Here is a 16,085-nt window from a genome sequence, read left to right on the forward strand (position 1 = left end):
TTCACTTGCATTCGTTTGGTTTATATTATGAAGAGTTGATGAGAGAATGACCTATTTGGGAATATATAAAGATATCTAGCAGCAATACCTACTAAACCGTTAGAAATACAGGTCATAGGGCTATGTATCTGAGTATGAACTTTAAGAACAGACTTTGGAGTCTTCAGTTCCTAAGAGCAAGAGGAGTAGATGAGATCAACCAGGAGAGACAACAGTGAAAAAAAGACTAAGCCCTAAGAAAGTTATGTGAAAGTGGGCAGAAGAGGTGGAATAAGAAGATATTAAATGGGCAGTAAGAGTGGGGAAGGAGGATCAACAAAAGTTGGAGTGTGAGATCCAAACAATAAGAAAGTCTCAAGAAGGCATAAATGGTTTTAAAACACCAAATGAGGCATGGTTTGTTGTTGTTTTGTTTTGTTTTTTTAAAAAGGACTAAATAAGTTAGTTACAAATGATAAATTTGGAGATCCCGGGGGGGGGGGGGTGGACATCAGCAAGGGAAACTCCAAACTCCAGTAAAGTTTGAGACTCTAATTAATACATTAATAGGGTGAATTAGAAAAGACTACAGTAAGACAGCATCTATAGAAGACTGAGGTTTACCTGTGAAAAGAATGAAAAGACTTGAGTGTATATAGCTATAGGCTGAAAGTAATGTTCAGTGTACAGGAAGGTATTGAAGATAGGGACTGATTGTTGAAAATATATATGTTCTGTATCAGAAGAGAGTAGATAAAATCAATAGGCATCCTCAGCATTTTAAAGAAAATTTGTTTCATGAGGGAAATATTCATCATTATAAATATCTAATAGGCGTGTTAATAGAAGACACAGACAAAGACATATCACATGGCAGGTGATTTAAGGTCAAGGAATAATCTCAGTCAATACCAACGTGGTACCAAAGTGGTGACCTGCAGGAAAAGGCAGAAATGTGCGCTGTGGACCAGGCACCTCCCCACTCAACGTTCCCTTTCGACTGCTCAGACTGGGAGCTGAAACTTCACATTTTCCCCTTTAGGTTTGTTATAAATAAAGATATTTCTGAAGAGAACATATAGAGTTTAATACGGGCAGACGAATTGTGAGAGTGGGTGACATAGGACATGCTCTTAAGTCAGAGTCACTTGGGGGAAGTCAAGCAAATACAATGGTCAGAAATGTTTGGTTTCCAGTTTTTGTGTAAAGATTTAAAAACAAAAGACAGATTGGAACATTTTTCTTTGGTACTGATTTCAGAGTTCAAAGACCACTTCGCAATTAAAGTAGAGAAAATGTGGGCTACTTACCCATTCTGTATGGCAGCTGTGGGGTCATAGGTCAGAGCCATGCCAGCCTGCATATAAGAGGGAGAGGGGAGAAAATAGATCTTAACATTTTTATTGTGGTGCCCAAATATTCACTACACACAAAGACTTTTATCTTTACTTTCCATGATTTAAGTTTATTTTCTCCTATATATTTCTCCACTGTTACTGCCAAGACTAGCATTTTTACTACCCACACACCAGGATCTACCAGTGAGCTGGGGATTTTATGTTATATATCCAAACAAACCAAGGAACAATGCATCTGGAAGTATTTCCATTTCTACTTTATAAAGCATCTGCTGTCTAATCTGGTATCCTTCTAATTTCTCACTATTGTCAAGACCACCTATTGTATATCTTGAGGCATAAAAAAAAAAGTAAGACTGAATTCTGCAGTCAGGATAAAAATAAATACTACTTAAAATGTATTCGACCTTTTAGAAGAAAATGTGAAGAAATATTTATTTTAAAATAGATCGTATGCCTCCGGGGTCTGTAGGTAATGAGTCACGGAGTGCTTGTCCAATACATTGCTAGTATCTGCCCTACTAAGAGTGGTAGAAAAGCAAGGTCATTTATACATGATGGAAATTCTAGACCTTGTGGCTAGTAAGGGGGCGGTTTTATTCTATTTCTAAGATGAAAACTACATCTGGAAAACTACTCTTCTGTAACTGGCAGTAGTTTGAGAAAAGAATATAAACTTTCATGACTGCTGACTCACAGCCTACCTCATCCCTTCATACACACCATCACACTTGATCCTCGCCACAGCCCTACAGAACAAGCAGGAGAAATGCTTTCTACGTTTTATAGATAAAGATACTGAAGCTTGGAGAGGTCAAGTGACTTGCTCAAGGTCACACGTCTGGAGGTAGAACCTGATTCCAAACTAAGTCTTCAGATGTGGGTTCCCTTCACCAGCTCTGCTGTAACCTTGACCTAGGAATGAAATGAGATCTGAGGATCATCACTAACAGCATGGGGTGACTCGGTGGTCATATGTACAGATCACCCTTTGTTTTCCAGAATTGGTTGTATTCGCGGTATATTTATTTTCTGTTTTGAAATTTAAAAGTGAATTAGACCAATGTCAATTTCCGGACTTTGCTAGCGACCTATACTTATATATAAGATGTAACCAAATTGGGCAACATGAGGCAAGGGTTATACCAGACCTCCCTTTTCATTTCTTTTGCAATTTCTGTGAATCTATAACTATTTGAAAATTGAAGGTAAGACAGAAAGTAAATTAGCTTTGAGGACTTTTGTAGAGAATAAGAAAAATCATTGAACTTTAAAGAAAAGAAAAATAAGCTTCAGTGTTTGAGTTTTTTCCCAGTGTGTTTGAAGGTGGTTCTCCTGTTAGGTTTGTTGAATTCCTCAAATTTTGCACAAAACTGGAGCAAAAAACCTCAGCCTTCCTGGGATAGGGCGTCAAGTTCAGTATAGCCTGCTACCTTCAAGCTTAGATTATATGCAGTATTTTCTCTCAATAATGTTTTTTTTTTTAAATTATTTAAGATTGTTATCAGGAACAAACATGAATGGGAGTAGCAAACAGAGAGCATACATAAATTGAAATGGTGTTTGCAAAGCCGAGTGACTGTCAGAAGTTAAGAGAGGTGCACTGAGAACAGATGTTTAACAATAACTGCATCTTACTCATGTTAAAGAAATACGCAACTGATAATAGGACAAGCGAGGCGTATGGGAAATGACCTAAGAATAACAGAGCAGGAAGGAAAGCAGATTATTGGGTTGCCTATGGTGCAAAAGCAGATAGAGATCCAAAGTCTAAAATTTTTCCTCTGCCACGTGACTAGCAAGAGGAAGACCCAAAGCTGAACTCATTCCAGAATGGAGATGGCTAGTGTGAGCTGAAACTCCATGATCCTGAGTGCTACTGAGGACAGATGTAAAAGCAGTCCATTTGGGATAAGACTTTGCCCTTAAAAACACTAAGCTTCTCTCCCCAAGCTTATCCAAGATGCTACACCAGGGCAGAATGACAAAATTGGACTTTAATAAAGATACTGTCAGTGTGTCTGAGGGATTTAGGATGATAATCATATATTTGGTCTCCTAGCCACCCCAAATTGTTATAATCCTGGGTGATTTATAGCCTTCCCTAGTCAACCTTGCACTTACTTCTTTTCCTTGTACTGACTGCCCAATACTGCTCAAATCCAATGCTAGCTAGCCCTCCTTGAATTATAAATGTTCTGGAACATTCTCCCCTTATGCTGTGTTTGTTCTGGTAACTTTAGATATGGATTATTTTTTCTCTTTATCACATTTTGCTTGAATTCTCATGGATTATAGTTAACTAATCTGTTCTATCTAGGAATAAAGAAATTACCAATAAACTCTATTTGTTGAGTACATCTTTGATCATCAGAAAGGCTAAATTGGCCTCTTCCTTTGTTTTGAAGCTCCATCCATCTTTCAGAAGATGGAAAAGAACTGAAAACTGGCAACATGGCTTAGTGGAAAAAATATATGTTTTGGACTTGGGTTTAGGTCTTAGCCCTATTATTTTCTAGCAGTGTGACCTTGGAAAAATTATTTAAGCTATTTGAGCCTCCGTTTCCTTAACTGTTAAGTGGTAAAATACCTCATCAGATTGTTGTGAAATTTAAATGAGATTACCTTTGGAAGACTCCCCCACAGTGCCTGGAGACAAGGCACATACATATTATGATACATAGCAACAAGTGGTAAGTACCATATGCGTGATATGGATGAGGCACAGCGGAAAGAGGCTGGCATGATCAGGAAAGGGACCTGGAGGAGGTACAGCTGAGTAGAGCCTTGAAAGGGGATTAGTATTTCCATGGATGGAGAGGAGTGGTGAAGGACTGCTGAGGCAAAAGAAATAGCATGGAATCAAGTGTGTAAATAACAGAAGCAAGAGGGGTGACACATCTGCAGTAGAACTCTAGAGTGGAGCAATGGAAAGTAACACTCCAAAAGAAAGAAGGGAGCATCGTGATTGCCTAGCTCCTCTTGGAGAGACACTGAACATTTTTGGAGCAAGAAAAATATACAATGAAAGAGGAATTGGACAACAAGAAAGAGTATGAGCCTCCTGGTGAACAGAGGGTAAATCCAGAGCAATGTACAACTAGAGTAGGCATGTGAGACAGGGAGGTAGAAAGAATTTAAGGTGAGACTGCCATTGCAAAAGGATAGGGAATGAACACAAGTTTCACCTATTTCATCATTTTGCCTAGAAACAGTCCTGATTCTGAGTACCTTTGGCAAGAGGGGACAACAAGAGATAGCGTCAAGTAGTATGCATTTGAAACATTGTAGGTAACAAAACAAGGCATGAGTTCAACAGAAGGTTGTTTGAACTTCACCTGTTGGCTGAATATCATAACACAGTCATAAACACTTGGCTGCACCTGGTTTTCATTTTATGTGTAACAGATTGCTGAGTTATAATTCTGGCATGGTCTTAATGCAGATTTTGCATTCAATTTCCTTTTGTTTCCTTCCATACAGATAAAAAAGAAAATCAATTTTGCTCTTATGTCTGGCTACCTTTATACTAAGCTAGAACCATGAAATCATCATTATGTAATTACCAAGTTTTATGGCATGTTTATAAACTCCAGGGGCACACAAAAAGTAAAATAACTTGGAACAAAATGGAAATGTCATACCGCATATGCAGAAAAGTGATGTTTGATCCTGTCACTCTTTCAAAAAGGGCTTTTAGATTCACAAATATCTTCGATTTGTCAAGTTCACATTATTTGGCAATTATAATTTATTTAAAACAAAATGGGTATTTGTTTTTATCATTTTTCAGCATCAGCTGAATCTTGGCTGAGTATTTTAGCCAAAATAGAATATGTCTAGTCCTTCCAAACAGAGTCCATACTATAAGAGCCATAAGAGCTAAATATTTTAGAAGACATTTTAAAATGTGGTTTATTGGAGCAATTAAGGTACCATAATTGTTTTCAACATTATAGAGGATTAACTGAGGCACATCAGTTTGACTTTGGAGCTAAATATTTTATATTCATAACTTTAAATGATTAACAGATTAAATGCAAAGGTAAGAACTTGGAAATATTGCTTAAAGATACATATCAGGAAGTAAGCATTACCACTTCAGAAAGATCTTTTCGACTATAATGGTCTTATCTAAGAGGCAGGGGATCATTGGTCATTACAAAGCCAATGAAAAGGTAGGCTGATAGAATTGTTTTCATAACTTTTCCAACCATTTTTACACTCTAGTGTAAATGGGGATCAAATAGTTTGAGGCAGTAAACTTCATGCAGACAGACACACACCGAAATTCCTGAAATTTTGAAACATTAATATTTTAGCCTAACTTTTCTCCTTTTTCTAAATTCTGCCCTGGTGCATGAGTCATCATAATTGGATGAGTTACAAATGAATAATCACAAGAATTTCCAATCTTCTATGATCAGCTTTAAAGCAACACTTTAGAAAATATGTAGTAAACAGTACAAGCTTTAGTAAGTGCTGTGTTGTGAGTTTGCACGAGATGAGTTCAGAAAGGCAAATAATTTTCTGAATGTCATCGTTAAGGAGCTTACTTCTTATAACCAATTTTAACAGTATCTACTATAACTGTTAGTTGTTGATTGTTAAATCAGTAAATAAAAGGACTTAAAAGATAATGTGTGTAGAGGGGCTTGAAAATGTTTTATATATGCTTCAGTACTGCTACTGCAGCAAAACCTCACTTAACTTTTGTTTATATTTACTTAGCAGCATTTCTCTTTGGAAAACAGGCCCTTTAGTGAAGAAATAATAATACAAGATTATGTATAACTATGTGTCAACAAATAAAACAAAAATTTTTTAATCTCTGACTAGAAACAAGACAAAAAATTAATTTTTCCACAGTGTTAAATGTCAAAATATTGGGACATACAACCATAAATGACAGATTTTCCTTTTTATATATATTTTTTTCTGACTCTTTTAAGTTGTATATAATAAGAATTACTTTTACAATGTGAGAAAACCTCTTTTCCTTAAAAAAAAAAAAAAAAGCACATTGTAGACTTTATGATGTATTTAAAGTTTTAAATTCATAAAGGGGGAAAAAGGCAAGTCATTTGTAAAAGTAGTATTGACCAGAAGCCTGAGTCAGTGATATACTTGGAAATGCCAGGAGATGTTTAGCTTCGCTGGGTTAATTAAATACAGAAGAGCAGTGGTAGAATGGTGGGGGTGGGGGGCTACTACCTATAGAAGGATCAGGGTAAGAATGGCAGGAGGTCAAGAATAAAGACTGATAAACACTGAAACCGCAGGGTTTATGGTACAGTGTTTCTAGTTGTGGAAGGTAGCAACAATTCATAAGTTAAAATAGCCATAGGCTGAGATATTATGGGTTTCCCAAATGATAGCAGAAGTGTGGATATCAAAGATAGCACAGAGTAACCAAAAAAATCACCAGGAAACCATAGTATGATGGATACTAAGTAAATCTTTTGGGCAAAGAAAAGGGGCTTTCGCCTGACCAGGCGGTGGCGCAGTGGGTAGAGCATCGGACCGAGATGCTGAGAACCCAGGTTCGAGACCCCAAGGTCTCCAGCTTGAGTAAGGGCTCATCTGGTTTGAGCAAAGCTCATCAGCTTGGACCCAAGGTCACTGGCTCGAGCAAGGGGTTACTCAGTCTGCTGAAGGCCTGCAGTCAAGGCACATAAAGAAAGCAATCAATGAACAACTAAGGTGTTGCAATGAAAAACTGATGACTGATGTTTCTCATCTCTCTCCGTTTCTGTCTGTCTGTCCCTATCTATCCCTCTCTCTGACTCTCACTCTGTGTCTATAAAAAAAAGAGGGGGGAGGAGGCTTTTAACTTATGTTCTATTAAGGGAACTAATTCTAGGAAACAGCATGCTCAGGGCAAAATTGAGGACAGGCTCTTGGAGCACTTACTGAAAGGGAATGTGAGACGATGAACTCCTTGCCTTCATAAGAGACAAATGATAGGGCTTTACCCGAAAATGGTTCTGGCATGGTCAGGTGACTAGAGAATGCTTGGTTTCTCCAGGCAGAGGCAGACATAAGGCAGGTGTCTGCTTTCACCTGCTGAAAGAACACTCCCTGGGCTACACGTAGCCAGTCCCTCTCTGAAGAGACATGAGGGACAAATGAGACAGTGGATAAAAGCATTGCCTAGGACTAGGTCTACAGAAGAGAGACTATACTGCATGTTCCTGAGACAAGACATTCCAAGTTATACTTGATTAATTTGAATCATTGCACCAGTGATTGTTTTCTTTCAAACCTCCTTTCCTTTGGCTCCTGTGAGCCTCTCTCCAAATTTGCTTCTGACCATTCAGGGAGCAATTCTACTTTGGTGTTGTGTGTTCCATCTGCCCTTGAGGTGCCAGCACTCAGGGCCAGGGCTTACACTTCTCTCTCTTTCTGTACAGGGATGATTTTCACCCCCACTATTACTTATATCTTGGTGAGTCTTGAATCTTGGTATCAAACTCAAGGGACTTTCCTGAATTCCAGACACTTATTGCCAAGTTAGATAAGTAAGTTTGATGTATGGTCAGTGTTTTAACATTATCATTTCTTGTTTGAGTGTTTACTAATATCCTTTGGTTATAATATCTTCTCCTATCTTTGCTAGCAGTATTTTTCTAATCTGTTGGCCTTAACATTGCACTGAGAGGACTGCTCTTGTGAGAGGCAAACCTGACCACATTGTGATCCTTTCTTTTAGTGACTTTGGTTACTTTTGAAATAAAACACAGCTGTCAAAACCCTTCGCGATCAAATCCTTAAGCACGCACTGATGTCCACAATCTTCCTGTGCAATTTTAAACCCCATCTTTTACCGAACTCACCCTGCCCTCGGTTTCCAGGCTTTTGCTGCTATAGTTTTTGGCTGGAAACTATGCATGACTACCTGCAGGAAAATCTAAAATTCTAGTCTTCTAGTCTCAAACTAGACATCACAGCCTCTTAAAGCTCTCTCACCTTGTAGCACTAATTACTGCCTGTGTTCTGCCCCTGTGACACAGAATGGGACTTAATATGACCCTACTTTGCCATGTTTGTGTCTCAACTAGATTCTTAGCTATGTCCATCTTGTCATCTCTTGTTCCTAGCCTAGTGTTTGGAACATAACAACTGTTTGGTAAATTAATAAGTAAATAAATAATTGACTTAAAAACAATTTTGAATTTCAGTTAAATTTGTATTTAAAAATGGAATTTGAGTGTTTTCAATTTTTACCTCTTTTTTTTTTTTTTTTTTTCTGAAGCTGGAAACTGGGAGAGACGGTCAGACAGACTCCCGCATGCGCCCGACTGGGATCCACCCGGCACGCCCACCAGGGGCGACACTCTGCCCACCAGGGGGCGATGCTCTGCCCCTCCGGGGCGTCGCTCTGCCGCGACCAGAGCCACTCTAGCGCCTGGGGCAGAGGCCAAGGAGCCAACCCCAGTGCCCGGGCCATCTTTGCTCCAATGGAGCCTTGGCTGGTGGAGGGGAAGACAGAGACAGAGAGGAAGGAGGGGTTGGGGGGTGGAGAAGCAAATGGGCGCTTCTCCTATGTGCCCTGGCCGGGAATCGAACCCAGGTCCCCCGCACGCCAGGCCGACGTTCTACCACTGAGCCAACCGGCCAGGGCCTTTATCTCTTTTATTAGTAAAATTTCCTCTTAGAAATTCTAGCTGAACTCAGTTGAACTTCTAAAGAAACTGTTTCAGCCCTTGATTGGTCAGTAGCGATACAGGGAAGGAAGATGATCCTTGAGATGGCAGAGACCTTTCCCCAGGGAGCAGGGAAGCCAGGGTACCTGAGACAAACCATGAACAGGAGCCTAGGAAGAATTAGATGCAGTCAGAAAACCTGGAGGTCCCTCTTCTCCAAGTTGCTGACCAAGAGTAGGGAGAAGTGAACTGTGAACTAAAAGTCATTTGAACATCTTCAGAAGCTTGTCAAGCAAATGAGATACAAGGGATTTATCACTTTAAAAATAAAGCAAAAAAAAAAAGTCAATAAACAGAGAAAATGTCACCACTGTATGTTTGGAAAAAGAACATGAAGGGGAGAAATGCTGTTGTTTAGACGCTTTGTCATCATGGTATTTCCCCTGTTGGCTTTTACTAAAGCATTCTTGTCGGATAGAGAATTTCCCACTTAATATAGCAACAGACAAGAAGAAGATAGAAAAAATGCAGACAGAATGAAGATTGGAAGGCTGAGAAAGCCTATGGCTGCACAGAGAAAGCATCATTCGAAGGGAAGCAGAAGACCCAGGACAACAGCATTGTATGATGGTGCTGGCTAATGTTCGCAAAGTCTCGAGGGGAAAAAGAAGTTCTAGTTTGTCTTTAAAGCTGAAGTTAAACTAAGCCTTGATTGATACCATAAAGGAAATAAGATAACATTACCCTATTTTATGTATACACTTCTGTTTTTATCTCAATCTAAGTGACTGAAATTCATAGTTTCCAAGACGCGTTTGGTTTTGTTTGATTTATTTTTCCTACATTTTAATATCTGTGAAATTGGAACTGACATAATTGAAGGCATTTGATAGTTTGACAAGTGTCTCCTCTTTTGGAGTGATGTTTCAGGTACTATTTCATCTTTAATTGGTGGTGTCTTAGAACCAATACTGTGGTGTAGATGGGGTGAAAAATGTAAAGTGCTGATGTTGCTACCTGGGCAAACCTGCACATCTGGATAGTGAAAGTCCCAAGTATCTGGTAAACTAATCCATATTCATCCAGATTCCAGCTGCAGTTTGATATGGCTTAAATATTTACAGGGACAATTCTCAGTCTTGTGGAAGGCTGAGACTGCCAGAACAATGCCAACAACTTCAGAAATCTCCCAATTGGTTGATGCCCCATTTATCTGCCTTGATCCATAGAGACTGGGTCAAAGGAATACAGGGGGCATGAAGATAAACCATCAGCCTTTTTCCTTTTAACTGCTTTCTATCATCTTCTCAGACTTATAGCTCCCTAAACCCCCAGTTCTACTTCTGCTCCAAGAACGTAAGAATATTACCACAACTCCTTCCTCGTGAATGAAGAATAGACAGAGGACTAGATCTTATCATTCAACAGATTATGTGAAAAATTACACTATTACAGGAATTTACAAGATGTACCTTTTATCTTTGGTGATCAAAGGATAGTATATATTGGTCCCCAATGGCTTTACAACAAGAACAGTTAACTGAGTAGAAAAGCTTTCTTGCTGAATTACTGAGAATTCAAGTTCTTGTGCCAGTGGGAAAATTTCTTTTGAGAAATTCACGTTGAGCCTGCTCTCTGAATTACAGGTAAAGCACATGAAATAAATGAAGAATACATCTGGCGGGCTGACTGACAAGCCCAACCTGTGAGCACTGGTATTCATATAACAGTCAACTGTTCTTTTTAAGACCATATATATACTTAAACACTCTCCTTTAGTTTAAAGTTAAAAAGACTATTTGTAGAACCTGCCAATATTAATTATTATATCAATTAAGATTAATTGATATATCTTAATTTTTTCCCAAGGTCCTAGCAAAGAAAAGAATTAGATAAATAATTATCAAGCACTGTAATATTTATATATACAAAGAAAATAGTAGTGAACTATATAGATGATGTGTCTACCTTTCTGGAATATGGGCAATGATATCCTGAATCTACTCTTAGTACTAAATTTTAAAAGTAATTTTTTAGCTATATTAGTTATACTTCCTATATAGATACAATAATCCTTTAGATTTAGTAGTTTTTCTTTCTAGTGGCTCTCTGGGGTAGTACTTACATTTCATACCTCTAAAGCATAACATTTCTAATGTTCGGTATTATAAAATTAAATTGTAGCCAGTATGGCTTCAAGGTGAATAGAAATGATATATTCCTGAGCCTCACTGTCAGGTTGTTCTTAATACTTAATAATAAATAAAAAGAATGTAGACTGATGATTGATCAAAAAGGTTGTGAGAGGGATACTCTTATTCAGAGGAGATCCACTGAAGGCAAAGGGCTACTTGGTTGAGTTGCATCTTGTCCTCCTCACTGCTAAGAATGTCTCAAAGAAGGTGCTTTATTTATAGTAGCACTGGTCACAGTTAGTGACAGCTGAATGCTTTTAAGAAACACAACAAAATTTTCTATTGAGAGGCTTTTCTATGAATGGTGACCATAGGGATAGATTGCCTCTTTCTCCCCAGATTTTATGCAGCATATTTGCCATAACTTCCACACCCACTTGTAGGCCCTTTAACATCAATATTTTCTATATCAATGTAACCCATTTTGGTTTATAAAGGGCCAAGAACCTTCTTCTTCTTTATGCAGATAGGTATGTAAATAAGAATGCCATAAATGGTTGTAATAATAATTCATTATGTTAGATGAAGGACTTTTTCTTGCTAAGGCAAGTATGTGAATCTTTCCACTGTATAAAATGTTTAATGATCTTTGTGAAATTATTACAAGCCACTGGTCACTCAAAGGTGCCTTAAATTAATAAAACTAGGACTAAGGCTTTTCCCAAATTCTTGACTATTAAATATTGTTGACTGTTGAATAAGAAGTATTGTTGCCTTTAAATCCACAATAGTTAATAACTGGCTGTGACACAACTTCTGAGACACACAACTGGTTCATGCTTTGGTACAGTTACTTTTGATACCCATGAAAATTATTTTTCACATCAATGGGAGGGGCATAAACTTAACCAATAGACTGGATCTCACTTGATAACAATAATCGTAAAACAAGATACAGTTGATTCTTGTTATTCACAATAATTATATTCTGTAAAGTCACCATGAATGCTGAACTAATGAATACTGACTGATTGCTCCTAGAGAAAATACGAGGTTAGGTTCCTGTGAGTTTCTGGTCAACACTTTGACCAACCATTAGTACATAACCTTGTCTTATGTGTGTTTCTGTCTAAAGACACCTTATTTAATATACTGTCAATCCTTTGTATTTGTGGGTTTCACATTCACAGATTCAACCAATTGTACCTCAAAAACATTTGAAAAAAATCTCAGAAAGTTCCCAAAAGCAAAACTTAAATTTGCCATGCTTCAAGCACTTTGCTGAATCCATGAGAATGAAGTCACAGGTAGGCATACTCTGCTGTAATCTACATGCAAGTAAGGAACTTTTATATAAGGGACTCGAGCATCTGTGGGTTTTGGTATTCATGGTGGAGGGTGGGAGGGAGTTCTAGAACCAATCTTCTGTGGATACAGAGAAATGATTGTATTTTGTTGATTCATTAATATGGAACTCACAGGCAAAAACACTACAAGTCAATAATGACAAAACTTATCTCCATTTTCTTCCCCATATTTTCTCTGTAAGGCATGCCATAGATTTCTTGCACTTAGGAACCTCATACACTTGGGGACCATTATAGTCAGTGAATCCACTAACATAAAGCACAAAAATGCGAACAATGTGGCCCTAAATAAACCAAGTAAAGGACACTGTTTACAACACGAGAGCTGAAACAGAAAGCAGGAAGAACAGGATGTAGCTCACCCTCAGCTGGGAGCGTGCATGCAGGGTGACTCAGGTTTTTCACTGCTATACATATCTGGCACTGACCATAAAAGCACTACCAGTATCGATTCTGGGGTTACAAGTAAATTTTAGGCAGTAGGTGCATTTTCCAATATGGAGCCAACAAATAGTGAGGATCAACTGTTATCTTTTTTCAAACTGATAATTTTGTGGGTTAGTCTTTCAGCAAAAAAAGTAAACTTTATATATAGCATTAATATTACTATTCGTAAAAATTTTTAAATTTTCTTACACAGAACATCACCCTTGAAATAGATCAGAATGTGGAAGCTTAAAACTTATTTATATTCTGCACTAGGAAGCCATAGTACATTTAAGAAAATTCCTGTTTTCCAAAATCTTTTGTTATAGCTAGTCACCAACTGTAGTAGAAGACTGCTTCTTCTGACAAAGACAGTTGCTTTGAAGGATACTGGAAAGTACTTGAGCAAGAGGAGTCCTTTTCATAGCCACAAGGTTGCATAAGAACCTTTGTTATCCAAAACTGCTTGCCATTATTTGCCAGAATAGGTAAATTAACAATTAATTTTTTCCCTTTACACACACCATGTAATTTATTGGTTCTCAATCTTGGCTTAACTCAACCTTTTCTTTAATATCTAGCAATAGTTCATGTTTTCTTTTTTACTTATCTTTTTTTCTTTCTTTCTTTCATCATTTTCATCCAAGTCTCCCTATTCTTGCCAGCTCTTGGCTTTGATGATTACATGACCTTCAAGGGAAAATTGGCTAAAAATGTAAAAAAACACCTAATGTTTCAGTGCTAAACAATGCTTTAGGATTTGGAATGTGATCTTCTAACAACATTAATAAAATGTGAGTCAAGCTTAAAATAATTCCTACTTGTTTTGTAAGATGCTTTATAGAAATAAGTAAAAAAAAAATTCAGCTGCAAAATTATATCAGCAGCAAATTTTCTTTTAAATGAATCATCAAAAATAATTCATGTTTGGAAAATAAACCGACATGGCATAAAATTGGAAAACAAGGAATGAAACCTTTGAGTCATAAGGAACACGTAGCAAAGCTGGTTTTTCAGATTCAAAAGCCCTGAGTTGTGCCAATGATTTTATGACAGTTATAATAACAGCTGGTGCATGAGCAAGTACAGTTTGCCAGGCACAGGGCTCAGTACTTTACCTTCAACACCTCATTGAATCCTTCCAATTAGAAAATATACCCTTTTGACTATTCTCATTCTACTGATGAGGAAAAGGAAATTTAAAGACTGAAAAAAAATGTGCTCAGTGTTGTCACTCAGCACAGAAGCTACAGATTTGTGATTTAATTCTAGACTTCTCACATCTAACCATTAACCCAAAGTGCCATGTAAATTATGAAGAAAAGCAAACAGATGTTGACATACACATTTCCTTAAAATTCAGAAAGAATTATTATTCTTAATGGGTGTATTAAAGAAGGACTCAGGATTTATGAAATAACACACCAAAGCTCAAGTTCTTTTTCTCAACATTATTTTCCTTGTGCCACTCAACCAGCACCCACGGGCATAGTGGTCTCTATCAACCAAGTGACAAGGTGGAGCTTTCTAACTCCAGGGAGAATTTTTGGTTTGTTAATGCATATAAATCAATTTCTCAGTTACCCACCCTGAAAAACAAACACAAACAAATAATTAATGCTTAGGGATGGGACTAATGTGAACTGATGTTCTTGTGGCAACTGGGTTTTGTTGTTGTTATTTTTATTATTATGGTTTAGTTTTCTTTCACTGCTACACAGGTATGGAGCCAGTTACAGTCATTGGCTTTATTTCTACAACACTAACCCATATTCTGCTCCACTTTTAATCTCCTACTTTATAGACAGAGAAGCTCTTTGCCAGTTTAGGCTCCAGGGAAGTAGAAAATCTGTCTGTGTGTTGACATCATGTCCACAGTATGCAATCTCATGCTTCCTACCCAGTGGTCACTCAACTAGTGCCCACTAATTGACTGAATGATTTCTGCCTAAACTGCTTCTTCTTTAATATCGTTTTTTTAAAAAAGATCTCTTCCAAACAGAATTATTGTATGAAAAACAATTTTTTCTATGGAAAGTAAAAAAGCAAATTGGAAACACAAGGAAGTTAGAGGGGCTCTCACTATGTATGTTTACATCTAATACATGTTTAGGGCAGGAATCATATACGATACTTTATACCTCATTGTGTCCTTAGGACAGCAAAAGTATTAGTCATGGAAGGAACAAATGCTTTATACTTCACTAGGGTATCGATGATGATGGTGATGCAGACACATTTAAAATTGGTAATGGTAATGCCTAATTTGTGTGTATTCAACTTGTTTCAAAGAAGTTTAAAAAGAACAACAAAACGTAGAACATAGCCTTCAGAGAAAACATTTACTTATCTAGAATTGGAATGTAGGATGTAACTATTGTGTTGAGTTGGATTATCTGATGACTCAGAAATCCAAAAAGACATCTTTTTCTCAGTCATGAGTGAATATAGTCAGACTGAATAATCACGCCTAGAACCTTGAGGTACAACAGGGAGGAGGTTGGCTGTTTGGAATAATTGGGTTTATCAACTTTGACTACACTTGGTACGGACTTTATAATAGCATGAGAAATTTCATTTTCCCATATGTATTTTGTAGGTCTTTACTCACTTATTGGCATTGAAGAGACTTTTTATTAATAGTAGCTCTAAATGGACAAAAGTTACAAAACTTTACAGCACAGGGGAAGTTTTCATCCATCACTAAAAACAGTTGATTTCAAGTCTAACAATAGATAATATACTTTCTAGGTTATAAGTTATAACTGAGCACTTAGCTTAAATTAACTGTGATTAAAACTGATTATCTTAGCTGTTAACTAACATTGGATTTTGTAGTGCATTAATGGAATCTATTAATTTAAGAAAATTTAAGAACACTATGTTAGTTCAGTCCATCCCTTAAAGGTTTTTAAACAAACATGTCCAAGCAAAGTCATAGCATTTTAATAAGCTACTGATGCCATTTCTGGTTTGTGTGAGTGGCATCCGCTGGGATTATGCAGTGACTATAATATACTCTTGTCTCTGGGCTTAAAGCACTTAAGTAAAATGTCTTTAAGCAATAATATATCATCATTTTTCATCTGAAACTTGCTCTTTAATTGGAAATAGGTGAGAAATACCAAAAGTTTGTATTCCTAGTATGAAAAAACAAATGAACAAACCTTAATT

General features: G+C 37.3%; 1 protein-coding gene across 7 annotated transcripts in view; it reads right to left on the reverse strand.

Moving 5' to 3' along the window:
- RBMS3 (RNA binding motif single stranded interacting protein 3) overlaps positions 1-16,085 on the reverse strand; it is a 698,310-nt gene that overhangs the window by 119,369 nt on the left and 562,856 nt on the right. For all 7 annotated transcript variants that reach the window (XM_066245086.1, XM_066245089.1, XM_066245084.1 and 4 more), the window contains exon 8: positions 1,290-1,336. In XM_066245086.1, the coding sequence (XP_066101183.1) occupies positions 1,290-1,336 (47 nt within the window). The remainder of the gene's footprint in view (positions 1-1,289; positions 1,337-16,085) is intronic.

The sequence above is a fragment of the Saccopteryx bilineata genome, chromosome 10 (assembly GCF_036850765.1).
Source record: "Saccopteryx bilineata isolate mSacBil1 chromosome 10, mSacBil1_pri_phased_curated, whole genome shotgun sequence".
NCBI classification, from domain to species: domain Eukaryota; kingdom Metazoa; phylum Chordata; class Mammalia; order Chiroptera; family Emballonuridae; genus Saccopteryx; species Saccopteryx bilineata.